We start from the raw sequence: 17,465 nt of genomic DNA on the forward strand, positions 1-17,465 counted from the left end.
AATGTATCAACGTCCAGGTTGTTTTTTATTCTTTAATTACATATATATATTTATTAGTATATTTAATTAAATGCAAAACCATTAAAAATGCATTTGAATGAAATTTGTCAAAACTGGCATCTTCCCCCATCATGTGGGGAAGATGCCAGTTGATGCAACAATATCTTATATATATTTTTCTTTTTTTTTTTAATGATTTAAGGCACATCAACATCTAAGGTTATTGGCGCCCGGAGCTTTTTTCAGTGCACTGCCGGCCTCCGGACAGTGTTCTCTCGTTACAGACAACACTGTCCATCACCGGACAGTGAGCTGTAAGAAGCTCCTAGGAAGAGAAAATCGTAAGGGTCAGCAGGTGGATTCGAACCCGGGACCTCCGCGTGGGAGTCCAGTATGCTAACCTCATAGCTAATCCCTTCCCTCTTAAGATATAAATTGAGAAATTGATATCATTGTGATGTGCATATATGTTATATCCTCTTTCTTACTCTCTGCCGCGCAATAATCTCCTCCTCTACCCCCAGTGTTGCTCTCTTCAACAAGAAAATTCCCTCACCATTCCCAACATTGCCCGTGGGAATGGAAGAACATTTCAATTTTCGAATTTTCCGCTCCAAATAAGGTCATAAATTTTCAATAGGGTTTGTATCCGGAGACTGTGTAGGGGTAACAAGTTGTTTCCGGGCATTATAAGGCAGCCATTCCATCGTTGTTTGGGCTGTATTTTTGGGATCGTTATCCTGTTGAAAGAAGTATGCGTTTCTGATCCTCAATTAACGAGCACTTTTGCTTAAATATGGCGGAGCATGTCCACGTACCTTTCAGCGTTAAAAGTACCATCGATGACGACAAGTTCTCCTACCCCCGCAGCACTCAAGCAATCCCATACCATCACACGGCCTCCTCCGTGCTGTGCAGTTTTTATTATGTTTTTTGTTTCAAGTTCCCTATTACGCCTTCTCCGAACAAACTTTCGTCAATCGGATCCAAAAATACTGAATTTGCTCTCATCAGAGTAGATGATATTTTCCCAAAATTCCAGCAGCTTATTGGCAAACTTCCGAGCGAAATCCAGTCTCTCCAACCTATTGATTTCACTAATCAATGGTTTCTTCTTCGTAGTTCTACCTTAGTAGCCCGCTGCATATAGGCGATTTCGGATGCCTGTGGCATAACAAGGATCCCTGAATTTGACGCGAGGCTTTCCAAGAGTAGGCGTGCACTTATCATGGGATTATTGGAAACTTTTCGCACCAGATTTTGCGCGTTCCTCTCAAAGAAACTTTTCTTGGCCTTCCAGAATAATATATAATTATTTATTTGGCTTCAAAATAACAATTTATAGCCAGAGTACAGCTGTTTTACAATGGTTCAGTTAAGCACACGAGAAAAAAGTAACAAAATTACAGATAGTTGATTAAAAATGTTTATATGAATACAATCTCCCCCAAACGAAACAAGTCAAATAGCTGTAAATTTATATATTTATTTATTCACTTTTATTTATTAATTATATCGTATTATTAAGATGCTTAAGGCAGACACAACTTCTATTCGACAACTACGGCTCAATTTCCCTTCTCAAGACTAAACAAACTTTCAAAAATAAACAAATAAGCCTAATCTTATCCAAACTGGTACAACTTAGTAGAATATTGATAAATTGATAAAAATTAAACAAATTTAGTTATAAAACTTTCATGGGAAAAAAGAAAGAATCAAGTATTTTATTAGAAGAGTGGATAAACTTACCGTTCTGATGTTTAATGCGCACAGCCGTCTTTTTGGTTTTTTACCACTTTCTGACAAATTTTGGTTGTCGTTGTTGTTGTTGTTGGTGGTGGTGGTGTTGCTATTATAAAGGTAGGGAATGAACTAAAACAAGATGTTAAACATAAAACACAATTTATTGGATCAGAGTAAAGAATAATTACAACTGAAAGCGATTTCCTTGTTAAAATAATGAAAGATAATATCCCAGTTGTCAGTCTGTGTCTTAGAGACATCTCTCTCAGCTAGCCACGCACCGCAGAAGTCTCTCTCCACACACGAAGTTCAGAAGTCACAGAACAGGCCAAAACTGGATGTCCGTCTCGCTGTAGGTCGTGCTCCCCACTCCACTATGCTAGGGGCCTTGTGTACAACCCTTAGCCACGGCCCCCTCCTCCTCGCGTTCTCTATTCCATTTCTTTTACACTGTTGATGTTGTTGCTCTTGATGTTTGCTGCTGTTTATTGATGTTGTTGGTGTTGTAGTGGCTGTTGTTATGTTATTGCTGCTGTCGATGTTGCTTTTGGCGCCTTTTTTTTTATTATGTTTAGTGGTTTGAGTAAACATCCAATGTATCTTGAATAAACGTTTTTATTTTTATTACTCATTTTCCAAACTGTTTTATATAGTTGCTAAGCATAGACAAGTTTTTTTATAAATTTACATAGAAATTAATAATTAATATTACACATGCCATATTGATCGCTGCGGTTTTTTTTTTTTTATTTGTTTTTAATCTGGTCACTTGTAAATGAAAAAATATACACATATAAATAGTGAAGAAGGGTGAATTTTACTGTCTAATATTAAAAATGTAATATTGTTAGGGGGGCGAAATGTGAATGACGTATTATTTTGTTTATAATATTGATGAAAAGCGGGTTGTGTAGTAAAGTAGAACTTGTCTTAAACTTTTTAATTATATCCTGGACGGTCGTATGAGATAATGTAAGTTCCCTCCCTTTGTGGCGATAACTAAACCCTTGCTGAAATAGCGCCATAATTTTTGATTCTCTTCCCATCTCAATCAACTGATAATAAGAACTAATATTTATCCTAATACGAGCTTCCTGAAATCAATTTGGACGCTAGCCTCCCTGTACCTAAAATATGTACATAATAAATAAAGCTTAAATTCATAACCATCAGCTGTATGAATACTTATTTTGCATACAATAAATTATTTTTCTACTTTTTAATCAATTCTTTATGTTTAAGAAAATGAGAGCATAAAATCCATTGTTACTATCTTCGATTTCAGTGCTGAACAAGTAGTCATCCCAAAAAACAAAACTTCAGTAGATAGAGGAAGAGCGCATGTTTGCAAGCAAGTTGTCAGGTTTTTGTGAAAACGTTTCTTCCATGGAAGCTTGGCCGGTTGGTTTGTGCGTTTAGCTTAACTTTTCCACAGTCTCTAACGTGTTCCTTATATAGTCCTCCATGGACTGATTACTTAATTTAGTTTGGTTTGCGTCTGTTTCTTTTACAATTATTGAATGGAAGTGCGCATCTTGTCATGTTTGCCAACTGAAAAAGTAAAGATTGTTGAAAAATCGTTTTAGTATATTCAGTTATATTATATTGCAGAATGAGTGAATGAAGTAATTAGTAAAGAAAATTCGATACCTTTGGTTTCTTCCTGGCACATTTGCATTTAGGTGTGGCGCATCTTGTCATGTTTGCCAACTGAAAAAGTAAAGATTGTTGAAAAATCGTTTTAGTATATTCAGTTATATTATATTGCAGAATGAGTGAATGAAGTAATCAGTAAAGAAAATTCGATACCTTTGGTTTCTTCCTGGCACATTTACAGAACGGTAGGGCGCATCTTGTCATGTTTGCCAACTGAAAAAGTAAAGATTGTTGAAAAAACGTTTTAGTATATTCAGTTATATTATATTGACGAATGAGTGAATGAAGTAATTAGAAAAGAAAATTCGATACCTTTGGTTTTGTTACGGTGCGGGTATACCCACATGGGATTTTGGGTTGAATTTGGAAAAAAATGGGAAAAGAGAGAAAATGAATGTATGAAGAAGATGAATTTCCGTTTCGAGGTAGAGAGTGTAGCAGAGCGACAAAAATAAAATATAAAAATTGTGGGGAACATTATGAACAGAAATACATATAAACAGTATAAGCACAGAATAATAGATGGATGAACAATAGAGTGTGGTGCAGGGCGTGTGGGGAAGTTAACAGGCCCGAGAGTGGAGTAGCAAGCCGGCTGCGAAGCAGAGAGGTACGAGACAACTCTTACGGTGTTCACCGGATTTTCTTTCCTGTCTGGAAAATTCTTTACTGCATTTTTGCCAGCCCAGTGTGCGTGGCGAATCACCTGAAAAGGGATCAAAACAGTAAAGACGGAAGTGGAGTTGTGATCGAGAAAACTACCAGAGAATCGCAGGGAAAACAGCACAACGAGTCTACCCATCACCAGATAAGTGAAAACTACAGCATTTACTTCTTATCGTCATACTTATATAGCTATATAAAACCTACGGTAAATAAAGGCCTTTTTAAACAGTTAATAGTTGCGGGTTGAACTGCGGGGACAGTTTTGAATTTTCTAATAATTTTTTTATAATTTTTTTTGTAAGTGTTAGGTTCATGTCGGTTATCTTTGGAAAAGAAAAAGAGGAAAAATAAGAGAGGGGACAAAAGTTTAGCGGGTATTTTAATAGCGGAATTTGGGTTCTTTTTTTTTTGGTTTAGAGGTTTATTTAATACGAGAGTATTTTATTTTTCCTTTTTTTTTTTTGTAAAATATATTGTATAATTTTCATTTATTATTTTATGATTAGGTTATTAGTTTATTTTCTTTTTATGTTACGAAGAGAAGTTCGTAGGAGTTTGGTTTTTGTTATTTTCCTGTATTAAAATAAAGGTGTGTAATTTGTCAGGAGAACGAGAGGCGTTTTTGTGCCAGTGCTCCCTCTCTTCCTTACAGGGGTGAAATCAAGGAAGACTGTATTTAGAGGAAAAGGTGGAGGCGAAAAGAGGAAAATAGAAAGGAAGTACCTGTTTGTAATTTGTCGTTCTGATATACTCTCGGAAGCCTCAAGGTAAGAGGAGTGCATTCCTTTCTTATTATTATTTTTCCACTTGTGAAGATTTGGTGGAAAGCAGGAGACATTCATTTTCTCTCAACCATTATTGCTGGACGGCGGGAGGAGGAGATTAGATAGTCGAGTAGAGTAATCTATGTTTCAAGGTGACGCAGTAGCCGAGCGGGCTAGAGGGTTAGTTCGCCACTAGGCGGTAGTGAATCACCGGTTCAATCCCCGCTGTGATAGAAATAATTTTTCACGGGGAATTAATTCTTTTTTATTTTTTTTTCCTTTTTTTTTAATTTACACATAGCCCTTTACTTACTATTTATTCATTTATTTATTTATGTATTGATTTAGTTATTGTTTTAGAGATATTTATTTCGTTTTTCATTTTCTGGTTTCTGGGGGCTTCCGTCACTTTCCCCCTTTAGCCTACTTCCTTAAGTGACGTGGCGCCCAACTGTTTAGCATCATTAATTATTATTATTTATTCAATTAATTATTATTAATCCCGATTTCCTTTTTTCCTACATTTACTTAGTATTGCTAGCGACCCACCCCCTTCTCCTTCTGAGCGTGGGCACAAATATATAGGTAACAGTTTGTTCCTGGCACATTTACAGAACGGTGGGGCGCATCTTGTCATGTTTGCCAACTGAAAAAGTAAAGATTGTTGAAAAATCGTTTTAGTATATTCAGTTATATTATATTGACGAATGAGTGAATGAAGTAATTAGTAAAGAAAATTCGATACCTTTGGTTTGTTCCTGGCACATTTACAGAACGGTAGGGCACATCTTGTCATGTTTGCCAACTGAAAAAGTAAAGATTGTTGAAAAATCGTTTTAGTATATTCAGTTATATTATATTGACGAATGAGTGAATGAAGTAATTAGTAAAGAAAATTCGATACCTTTGGTTTGTTCCTGGCACATTTACATTTAGGTAGGGCGCATCTTTTCATGTTTGCAAACTGAAAAAGTAAAGATTGTTGAAAAATCGTTTTAGAAAGGAATTTAGCCATTGAATGAATAAGAAGCAGCTGGTCAAACGATACCGTCGACGCAGAAACTTACAATAATTTGTGTGTATGTTTGTTATCTAGTGTTGAGAGATTGTGTGTACGTAGAAGTTGTACATTCAGCTAAGGAAGCCCTAGTCATTAACATGATCAAATAAAATTAATAATTAAAACTAAATAAATAACTCAAGTATAATATGTTGAAGTGATGAAAAGAAAAACATGAGCGTTTTGGACTAAAACGAGTAGTTTTTGAATGATATGTGTACGACATTTTGAAAATAATATTTCCATGTTTAAAATTGGAAATTAAATGTTTGTTGAATTGTTGCCATGGTGATTAATTTTGTTTTTTCTTTCTTGGCCTTATGCTTTGAATTATGAATTTTGTTTGGAAATCACTTACATATTTAATTAATTTTTTGACATATTTTCTCAATTAAACTTTTTTCTTTTATTTGGTGCCATAAAGAAATTTTACTTGAAAAAGTTATTGGTTATGGGTATTTATGAAGTTAGTGTATATTATATAATTGATATATTGATAAAAAATTAAACAAATTTAGTTGTAAAACTTTCATGGGATAAAAGAAAAAAAGAAAGAATCAAGTATTTTATTAAAAGAGTGGATAAACTTACCGTTCTGGTGATTAATGCGCCCAGCCTTCTTTTTGGTTTTTACCACTTTCTGACAAATTTTGGTTGTCGTCGTTGTTGTTGCTGCTACTGCTGTTTGATGTTGTTGCTGTTGTAGTGGCTGTTGTTATGTTATTGTTGATGTTGTTGAAATGTGAATGACGTATTATTTTGTTTATAATATTGATGAAAAGCGGGTTGTGTAGTAAAGTAGAACTTATCTTAAACTTTTTAATTATATCCTGGACGGTCGTATGAGATAATGTAAGTTCCCTCCCTTTGTGGCGATAACTAAACCCTTGCTGAAATAGCACCACAATTTTGTCTTTAATCATGGAAGTTGATTAGGCTGATTTTCGCCCCATCTCAATCAATTGATAATAAGAACTAGTATTTATCCTAATACGAGCTTCCTAATATCAATTTGGACGCTAGCCTCCCTGTACCTAAAATATGTACATAATAAATAAAGCTTAAATTCATAACCATCAGCTGTATGAATACTGATTTTGCATACAATAAATTATTTTTCTGCTTTTTAATCAATTCTTTATGTTTAAGAAAATGAGAGCATAAAATTCATTGTTACTATCTTCGATTTCAGTGCTGAAGAAATAGTCATCCTAGAAAACAAAAGTTCAGTAGATCAAGTAAGAAAAACTATACTTTTTTGACCCACTGTACATTTCATACATGTGTGCATTACCGAGAAATCCCCTCCTGTAATGTCTGTATGTGCCACATAAGTATTATCTAAAGATACTGTGATAGATGCGTTAAATGGTAAAGACTGGGACAGCCTATGTAAATATAGGATGAAAAAATAATTGCCAGTTTCAGTCGAGTAAAATTTATTTTGCCGAGCTTTCGACCTAGGGGGACTTGGTCATCTTCAGGGCTGTGGAACATATTTACAGTGTTTTAACAATGGTTCTATTGAAATGAATATGTATAATAAAACGAAATTTACAAAAAATTATTTACCTACTTTAGAAAGTAATACTATTACATTTCAGGGTTGGTGTATCTTCGGTCTTGGTCTGCTCATGGACTGAGTGTGGTCGGTCTGTGTGTAATATGTGTTAGGTTGTGTGGAAGTCAGTGTTGCCAATTGTCACAAGTATTTTTGTAGTAAGTTTGGCGTATATGTTGTTTCAAATTGTTCGTATCTGTTTTGAAATTTAAACTGTTTTCTGTCTTAGATACGTATATCATCCTTGTCCCTAGGTCGACAGCTCGGCAAAATAAATTTTACTCGACTGAAACTGCCAGTTATTTTTTCAATCCCATTGAAACTATGAATCAGTCACCAAAAAGAATGAACAACTGTTGTATACTAATGCGGCCGAGGGATGAAGTCCAGTATACAAGCTTTTCTTCTCACCGCTCGCAGGTACACGTGACTGGATGGCCCTGAAAAGGACCGTTCACAAAAAATATGTCGGGATTTGACTCGCCTATGGCGGGGGAGCCGTACAGTTGGGTGGCCCTGAAAAGAGCCGTTCACACTGTTGGTTTAAGTGACTGTGCCGCTCCGAGAATGGCTTGATCCCAGCGCGAGGCCACAGCAAAAGTGATGTGAGAGGCCCTGAAAAGGGCCGCTCGCTAATACCAGTCAACCGGCTTTGGGAGCCCCGGCAGTGTGGCCAGCACCCCGATAAACCCCGGTACCAATTGGCCTGGTCATCGCTCGTGTCTCACCCTGTGGCAGCGCTGCTGATTCGGCTTGCCTTCGTAGCTGGTGAACTAAGGCGGCTCGTGTGCTGGGCTTGGTCCTCGCTCGTGTCTCACTCTGTGGCAGCGCTGGCGATTCTGCTTGCCTTCGTAGCTGGTGAACTGGTATTAGCAAGCGGCCCTTTTCAGGGCCACTCACATCACTTTTGCTGTGGCCTCGCGCTGGGATCAAGCCATTCCCGGAGCGGCGCAGTCACTTCAACCAACAGTGTGAACGGCCCTTTTCAGGGCCACCCAACTGTACGGCTTCCCCGCTGGGGAGCGCCATAGGCGAGTCGAATCTCGACATATTTTTTGTGAACGGTCTTTTTCAGGGCCATCCAGTCACGTGTACCTGCGAACGGTGAGAAGATAAGCTTATACTGGACTTCATCTCTCGGCCGCATTAGTATACAACAACAACAACAACTATGTAAATATGTTAATGTAGCCAGTAGGTATAGAAATTTTTTAGTTTCTGTGTTCAATTATTAAGAAGTTAATGTAATTTTGTTCAATTAGGGTGTTACTATTATTTTTATTTTGAATAATGTTCTAATTTCTCTTTATTTATTGTATCATTCTCTCTTGATTAATTATTGTTTAAGTTTCATATTTGTGCAGCTTATCCTTTTCTTTATAGTTTTTATTTGTGTTATTGAGTTTAGTTCAATATAACAACTCCTGGCAGACGGTTTTTTATACCATGCCTAGAGCAAGCTTTCTTTTTCTTTCTTTTGTAAGTTTATTTTTTTATGTTTATATTTTGTTTGTAAATAAAGCTTTCTACTACTACTATTATCTAAAGATCATAATTATAATTTAATACTTATTCTTACCTTCATAGTGTGAGGACAATAGAATTCCCTAATTGTTATAAGTTAGGTGAATATTAACTTTATCAATTTTTGTATTTTTCTCTGTTAAATTACAATAGCTACGTCTATTTTGAAAATAAAGTATTTTTAAAAACACAGCTGATTAATTTAAAAATATAACTTATATATAAGCACACATGTTTACCTAAATTTATACAAATTCTCACATTTACATGTACAGTTTTACTTACCTACAAATTCAAAGTAACACATATTCCAATCTACACATTCTATCAGCATTCTATCTGAAAGTGTAGGAAATGGAATCGTCGAGCGATGGAGAGCCCAAAAAAAATCAAATTTTATATTAGAAGATTAGGACGTTTTTTCAAAATTTTATAACTGCTTATTGAGCAAGTAATTTGGCGATGACTGGAACTATTAGTTTAGGCGAGCGAAGGCAGCTACACCTCAGAAGCGGAAGACACGAGAGTTTTAGAGATGGTTAGTCTCTAGTGCCCTTAGTGCGTAAGCCCCACCACCTCGTCAAGGTTGGACACCAAGTGGGGGTCAAGGCCTGAAGGGCCAGGGCCATAAAGAGGGCAAAAAAAAGACATTACAACTACTGCAGCTGTCTGATTGGTTGGTTAATTTAGAAGGTATGTTAATCGATCAGTTTATAGTTTCATGAAGTGAAGTGTTTGGTTTATTTCAAATAAATGAAGAGAAAAAATACATTTAGTGAAAATTTGTTGGCGATATTGATCATTTAATAATGAATAAATAAAAGAGGCAGAAGAAAGTAACGCTTTGCTTGAAGTGTAATAATTGGATTAAATTTTAGTTAACAGCTGTGAAGGCGGCAATGAAGTAGATGACGCACAGAGAAGGGGTTATGCAGGCACAGTGCGTAGCGCAGTGGGGAGAACGACCTTCAGAAGGACACTGACAGTGAGTAAGGCCTGTGGCGCTAGACGTATGGTCAGAGCTATGGCGAACGCTGAACTTCCACTGTGCTTAGCCAGTTTCTGAACTCACAGACTGACGAATTGGAGGCAATGCGAGATTAAATTTTACTTTTGTAACCAGTAATTTCATTTCTGGTTGTTATTTTTCATTTATTTGTGTTTCAATAAATTATTTTGTTTGCTTATCACTTTGTTTTAATTCACCCTAACTCACTTAGCCTTACAATGACTATGCATTTTATGGTTAATAAATAAATGATGAGTTTACTTACCTCTGTTAGTGTCTTAGTTGTTTTTTATTGTTATTGGATGGAAGTGATTGGCTGGGAGTGGCTATCTGACAGAAAGTATTTGTTTACGTATTCAAGTGTGTTGCAGTGGTGTATAGGTATTAATTGATGTGAAATTATGAAAAATGAGTTGTGTGTGTGCTCTGTGGAATGTGTGTATGAGGAATACACTGATAATATTGTAATTTCCATGTAAACTGTCTGTAACAGGTAGAATGCAGGCAGGGTAGATTGAAATGTGTAAGTGTATCTGTAAATTTTCAAATGAGTATATGTGTATGAGTATGGATGTGAATTTGTAGAAATGTCGGTATACACTTGTGTGTATATGTATGTTTCCGTATATATCTGTGTGTACTGGTGGCTAGTGTTTGATGATAATGATAATGATGATGATGATGATGATGTTGATGATGTTCTTCTTGATGTTGATGATGATCTTGTTGTTGTTCTTGTTGTGTTGATGGGTGGTTGAATAGTTGTTTGTGTCGCATTGTCTGTTTGAGTCAGTGTAAGTGACTGTGCGTTAGTGACTGTTGTGATGTGCTGGAAAAAAAAGTCGAAAAGAGGAGATTGTTAATAATAATGAAATTTGAATAAGTAAAATTATTATTTTTAAGTATTTCAGTATAGTTTGTGCGCAACCTTTTTTTTTTTTTTTTTTTTTTTTTTTTTCATAAAATATGTAGAATTTGTAGATTGAAGATAGGATTATAGCAGCGCATAGCCAGCTGAGATTGATGGTTAACCATTGCACCAGGAATAGCATCATTCATTGATATGGGTGTGCCCATAATATAGATGACGGTTGGTTGGTTGCATCCCAGAGATAGAGAAGTGCAGCTGGAGCACTTGAAATATTTTTACTAACGAAAAAAATCTGAGCCAGCTGCCACACATTTTCTGTACAATAAAGTGATTGGTTATAAATAAAAATGATGATGATTAATTTTATTATTTTTTAATACTACAGATTACACTCTAAAGTAACAAATACGGGTTCAGTTTATGAGAAGAAATTGGAGCATAGATAGCCCAAGGTGGTAGATAAATGAAGTAAAGATTGGAAAATAGAAATTGGCTAGATAGCCTTTTTTTTTGGACTAGTAGATGTTATGGAAGGCGGCGTGTGCCTAACTGTATGACTATAGATTAATATAACTAAAGTAAGAAATAATGTTACATATACAGGGTGATCCATTTAAAACGCACCAATCGCTAATAACTTTTTGGGAAAGCGGAATTTCGAAAAAACCCACAAAGTAAACTATATGTATTTTTTGGTGTAGTTTTCAAATTTTCTATCCCCGATGCTATATCTTTATTTTTGGCGGAGTTACGGTTTCATAAGGACCACTGGTTTTGACAATGACTGTGAAAACTACATAAAAAAATTATGAAAAATTACGTTGACCCCGTTTTGATACCCCTAATATTTGTTGAGATATTTAAGATTAAAGTTACTATTTTATCAACTCGTGAACGGTTTTCAGTATTAATTTTCCACCAGAAATACACGTTTTGGGGAGGTCCTCTGACTACAAAAATGTTATTTGTGACTCAAAGAACAAAAATAATAATAATTAAAGATTTTAAAAATGTAGTGCAATGTAATGGTTATGGGTGAATCAGGATAAATTTGTTTTATCATCAAATAAAAGCAACCAACACATCATTTTAAAATTTATCTTGTATGCAAGACTTCATGACCTATGTTTGCGGTAAGAATATCTTGCCAGGGAAAGGTGGGAGTTGGTGTAGTGGTCAAGAGCGTGGTTTTGTTAGTGGGAGATCCCCAATTCGAATCCCTCGTATGACTACATTTTATTAAAAAAAGTATTATGAATAACTGCACACGCGGGATTCGAACTGGTGATCTCTCACTTACAAAGCCACGCTCTTCATCATTAGACCAACAATCTGGCAAGATATTCTTACCGTAATCACAGTTCAAGAAGTCTGGCATACAGAGTACATTAAAATGATGTGTTGGTTGCTTTTATTTGATGATAAAACAAATTTATCCCTGATTCACCCAAAACCATTACATTGCACTACATTTTTAAAATCTTTAATTATTATTATTTTTGTTCTTTGCGTCACAAATAACATTTTTTGCAGTCAGAGGACCTCCCAAAACGTGTATTTCTGGTGGAAAATTAATATTGAAAACCGTTCACGAGTTGATAAAATAGTAACTTTGATCTTAAATATCTCGACAAATATTAGGGGTATCAAAACGGGGTCAACGTCATATTTCACAATTTTTTATGTAGTTTTTACAATCATTGTCAAAACCAGTGGTCCTTATAAAACCTCAAATGTGTTTTAAGCCCTAACTCCGCCAAAAATGAAGATACAGCATAGGGGATGAAAAATTTGAAAACTAGACCCAAGAAAACATATAGTCTACTTCGTGGGTTTTTTCGAAATTCCGCTTTCCTAAAAAGTTATTAGCGATTGGTGCGTTTTAAATGGATCACCCTGTATATGATGTAGGAGTATTGAAGTGGGATGGACGGCTATGAAAATGTGTGGGAGTTCCTAGGTAGGAAGGTAGGTGGTAGGTAGGTACATAGTAAGGTAGGTATGTACATAGTAAGGTAGGTATGTACATAGTAAGGTAGGTATGTACGTACGTGGGAAGGTAGGTATGTACGTACGTGGGATGGTAGGCAGGTAGGTTCGTACGTAAGTAGGAAAGTATGAAGGTAGGTAGGAAGGTAGGTGGTAGGTAGGTACATAGGTAGGTAGGTATGTACGTACGTGGAAAGGTAGGTACGTACGCACACACGATCGAACGTAGGTAGGTAGGTTCGTACGTAAGTAGGAAAGTATGTAGGTAGGTAGGTTCGTACGTAAGTAGGAAAGTATGTAGGTAGGTAGGTTCGTACGTAAGTAGGAAAGTATGTAGGTAGGTAGGTTCGTACGGAAGTAGGAAAGTATGTAGGTAGGTAGGAAGGTAGGTAGGAAGGTAGGATGGTAGGTAGGTACGTAGGTAGGTAGGTAAGTACGTACGTGGGATGGTAGGTAGGTAGGTTCGTACGTAAGTAGGAAAGTATGTAGGTAGGTAGGAAGGTAGGTACGTAGGTAGGTATGTACGTACGTGGGAAGGTAGGTACGTACGTACGCACGTACGAACGTAGGTAGGTAGGTTCGTACGTAAGTAGGAAAGTATGTAGGTAGGTAGGTAGGAGAGAAAAATAAGAAGGAAAAGTTAGAAAATACGAGTGTAATATTTGGTTGCAGGGCGAGTTAACGAAATGATTGAATGAATTTGGCGGGTATGAATGTTGTTCGTGATGAATGAATGATGATTTTGAAAAGGAATGGTAGAGAAAAAGGTATTGTAGTAGTTGTGCTGTGAGAGACAAGTGTCTGAATTAGTATATTTAGTTATATTATTGTGCAGAATGAGTGAATGAAGTAATTAGTAAAGAAAATTCGATACCTTTGGTTTCTTCCTGCCACATTTACAGAATGGTAGGGCGCATCTCGTCATGTTTGCAAACTGAAAAAGTAAAGATTGTTGAAAAATCGTTTTAGAAAGGAATTTAGTCATTGAATGAATAAGAAGCAGCTGGTCAAACGATACCGTCGATGCAGAAACTTACAATAATTTGTGTGTATGTTTGTTATCTAGTGTTGAGAGATTGTGTGTACGTAGAAGTTGGTATAACTGGACATTCAGCTGAGGAAGCCCTAGTCATTAACATGATCAAATAAAATTAATAATTAAAACTAAATAAATAACTCAAGTACGAGTATAATATGTTGAAGTGATGAAAACAAAAACATGAGCGTTTTGGACTAAAACGAGTAGTTTTTGAATGATATGTGTATGTACATTTTGAAAATAATATTTCCATGTTTAAAATTGGAAATTAAATGTTTGTTGAATTGTTGCCATGGTAATTAATTATTTTTCCCTTTCTTGGCCTTATGCTTTGAATTATGAATTTTGTTTGGAAATCACTTACATATTTAATTAATTTTTTGACATATTTTCTCAATTAAACTTTTTTCTTTTATGTGGTGCCAATGTTGTGAAAAGAAATTTTACTAGAAAAAGTTATTGGTTATTTTTAAAAATTTAGTTGTAAAACTTTCATGGGATAAAAGAAAAAGAGAAAGAATAAAGTATTTTATTAATAGAGTGCATAAACTTACCATTCTGATGATAGATGCGCCCACCGTTCTTTTTTTTTTGTTGTTGTTGTTGCTGTTGTTGCTGTTTGATGTTGTTGCTGTTGTTATGTTGTTGATGTTGTTGTTGTTGTTGTTGTTGTTGTTGTTGCTGTTTGATGTTGTTGCTGTTGTTATGTTGTTGATGTTGTTGTTGTTTTTTTTCCTAATTAAGTTTGTTATTGGTCTGAAAATGTTGCTTAAATAGCGTGTAATTGTTTTTTTGTTATGGTTTTTCATTTTCTCGTTATTGATATAACTAAATTCTGATGAAAAGGTTGCTAAGCATAGACAAGTTTTTTATAAATTTATATTAATATTACACATGCCATATAGATATTGTCACTGCGTTTTTTTTTTTTATTTGTTTTTAATAAATATCTGGTCACTTCTAAATGCAAAAATATACACATATAAATAGTGAAGAAGGGTGAATTTTACTATCTAAAATGTAATATTGTTTGGGGGCCGAAATGTGAATGACGTTTTATTTTGTATATAATATTGAAGATAAGCTGGTTGTGTTGTAAATGAAGGAAGATGACAGCTGGCAGTTTTGTACATATTATCCTAGCTCATGTCCACAAGATGGCTATTGATTTAGTGAAAGGAACAAAAAATACATAAATAAAATTGATGAAATTTATGTAATAAATATTAAGCGTATTTGATGATGATAGTTTGTTTGAATGATATGAGAATGAATTAATGAAGTAAATGTGAAATAGAATGCTAAATGAAAGTAATTGAAACGAAAGAAATGTGAGAATGGAATTTGAATGAGGTAATTAAGTTCATTTGAATTTGAATGGTAAATAAAATTGATTTAATGATGGAGTATATTTTATTTTATTGTAACGGATTAATAATCCAATTTACAAAAACAACAATAATAATAATAACAACAATATATGACATAATATATTTTTGACGATCAATCCTTATAAGAGTAAGAATAAGATTAGAATATACGAGTATTGTAAAGTTTTTTGTCCTTTTACTAAAAACTTTACCTATAACTAATGACTGCCACTAGTTAATTTAATTTATGTGGGTTTGATAAATAATAAAACTCGCTAAACTTATAAGTAATAACCTGATTTATTAACACATTAACATTACTAACATTAACATTTACTAGCAACTACCGCTATTCATTACAACTACCATTTACGAGTACAACAGTCCCAACAGTTTACTGTTACTTACTCACTACGTAACGCCATCAAAACTGTTCCACGACTGACCACTGGTCTGCACTGCACCGAATTGCACTAGTCTCAGCTGCATTAACAAAGCTCTACTCACTAACTGACTAACCTGCCCAACTGGCTAACTCCGAAGCACTCCGCAACACTGACTCTCTCAAACTGTGTCTCCCAAAACTGTCTCTCAAAGACTGACTAATTCCAGCTGTGTCTGCCCCCCCTTTAACTGCGACTGCCCCACTCCAACTCCGTCTGCCTCACTCTTAATTCCGTCTGTCTCACTCCCACCTGCCACTCACTGGCTGGGAAAAACACATACTGCCACCACCCCAACTGGGGCCGCTCCCTTAGCTGGCTTTTACACAGCGGAGGACCGTTGCAGGCTACGGTCACTAAACTACTAGAACAATCTAGCCCCTTTCTTCTCCGGCTCAGGTAGAGACCGGCCCTTTTGTTCACACAGTGGCGGCCTGTTACCGACTTTGGTCGCTCAACTCCCAGAACAATCTAGGCCATTCTTCTCTCCTCAGGTCAACTTCGTTACAATATTTTGCCTGAACATATGTTCAACATACATTGGGCTCGTCATAATAAACTTTGGACTACAATAAATATTCACCTTATACAGTTCTAATAGTAAACAATATCAGTTCATTCAACTTTTGAAGTGAGTAACATTCCATCTACTGGTCAAGAAGTCGGCTAATCTTTAGAATAGCGCCCCAGAGGCGTGGCCTGTTTATTTTTAGGGGGTGGGAAGTACAGCGCACCTACCGGGGAAAATAAAAACTACTTCCCGCCAATGTGCGGATGGTGCGAATTTCGTAGCGCTTATGTTTGGCGCGCATGCGCAGTACACATACTGCATAGCAACTGCTTCCTGATTAATGTATTAATAGTTCCCGCGAGTGTTCTGTATGTGACCGGAGGTGCCGTTTTTTTGTAACTTTATGAGTATGAGCGTTTTAAATTTGCGGGTTTTTTTAAATTAAAGCATGATTGTGAGTAAGAATGGAGTTCGACAAGTATACCCTCCTCAGGAAAAGGACTCCACAGAATAAGGTAGTTTCTTTTTTGTTGTTCTGTGTAATTATTGTAATGAATGTTGTGACAAAAATTAAAAAATTGAGGGTGATTAGGTAGGTTAGGAGGGGGTATGGGAAAAAGAAAAAATCAGGGGGTGTGGGGGGCGAAGCCCCCCATTAAGAAATAAATAAAGAATTCGAAGTTATTCTGATTCGGTGCTACCATATAACCCGCTAGATTTAAGTGTGAATATAAAATAAATAAATAGTTTTATATTTATATTTGAATATGGCGGGTTCTATAGTAACAGCGAATCAGAATCACTTCGAATTAGGCCACGCCTCTGGGGAGCTATTGTAAAGATTTACCAAGAAGTCTTCTATTTTATAAAATGTATTATTCAATAAAAAGTCTTTAATAATTTTTTGAAATGCCTTCTGTTTTGTATTTCTCATTGATTGTGGAATTTGCTGCCATCAAGCTCGGCGCCTTGCTCGGATCTAAACAATCTCCTTCTAGGCAAATGTAGCCTTAAATTGTAGGAATGTTCATCACTTCTTAAAACATTTTTCTCACTGTTTTTTATATGCATTAATATTCGCATAAATAGATAACGACGGTAAGCGTTAATATTCCATTCTCCTTAAATAATGGTTAACAGCTGTCCATTTTTCTACTATGAAACATGATTCGTAAGGCCCTTTTTTCTACATTTTAAATATGATTTTTGCATCTGAGGCTGCTCCCCATAGTAACAGTGCATAACTCAGCTTGGAC

The 17,465-nt window shown here is 35.6% G+C and overlaps 1 protein-coding gene and 1 long non-coding RNA gene across 14 annotated transcripts; one reads left to right on the plus strand and one right to left on the minus strand.

The window, feature by feature from the left end:
• Positions 1–927: 927 nt before the first annotated feature.
• LOC141446197 (uncharacterized) lies at positions 928–17,006 on the minus strand. 13 transcript variants are annotated; one of them, XR_012453570.1, is made up of 6 exons: positions 6,484–8,036; positions 5,737–5,796; positions 5,382–5,478; positions 3,556–3,615; positions 3,397–3,456; positions 928–3,297 (listed from the first exon to the last, which is right to left on the minus strand). XR_012453570.1 is itself a non-coding variant. In XM_074112694.1 (5 exons), exons 2-5 carry the CDS (start codon positions 5,785–5,787, stop codon positions 3,229–3,231), a joined length of 240 nt encoding a protein of 79 aa, XP_073968795.1. In that variant the 5' UTR covers positions 5,788–5,796; positions 9,263–9,398; the 3' UTR covers positions 928–3,228. The 13 variants fall into 13 exon arrangements, 8 of the variants coding, with proteins under 8 accessions (XP_073968795.1, XP_073968794.1, XP_073968790.1 ...); XR_012453568.1 differs by adding an exon at positions 5,578–5,637 and having other exon boundaries at positions 5,737–8,036; XR_012453572.1 differs by having other exon boundaries at positions 5,382–7,378; positions 7,469–8,036.
• Positions 9,540–10,164, plus strand: LOC141446214 (uncharacterized). Its single transcript, XR_012453582.1, has 2 exons — positions 9,540–9,670; positions 9,856–10,164. It is a non-coding gene; the product is annotated as an uncharacterized lncRNA (long non-coding RNA).
• Positions 17,007–17,465: the final 459 nt, after the last annotated feature.

This window comes from Rhodnius prolixus, unplaced genomic scaffold (genome assembly GCF_049639745.1).
Source record: "Rhodnius prolixus isolate KJV_2025 unplaced genomic scaffold, Rpr scaffold_1, whole genome shotgun sequence".
NCBI lineage: Eukaryota > Metazoa > Arthropoda > Insecta > Hemiptera > Reduviidae > Rhodnius > Rhodnius prolixus.

Coding starts and splice junctions, on each gene's coding strand:
- LOC141446197 (XM_074112687.1), bottom strand. CDS start 14,694: ATGAAAAACCATAACAAAAAAACAATTACACGCTATTTAAGCAACATT. Junction 13,781..14,439: donor GCGCATCTATCATCAGAATG/GTAAGTTTATGC, acceptor TTACTTTTTCAG/TTTGCAAACATGACGAGATG. Junction 11,173..13,720: donor GTGGCAGGAAGAAACCAAAG/GTATCGAATTTT, acceptor TTTATTGTACAG/AAAATGTGTGGCAGCTGGCT.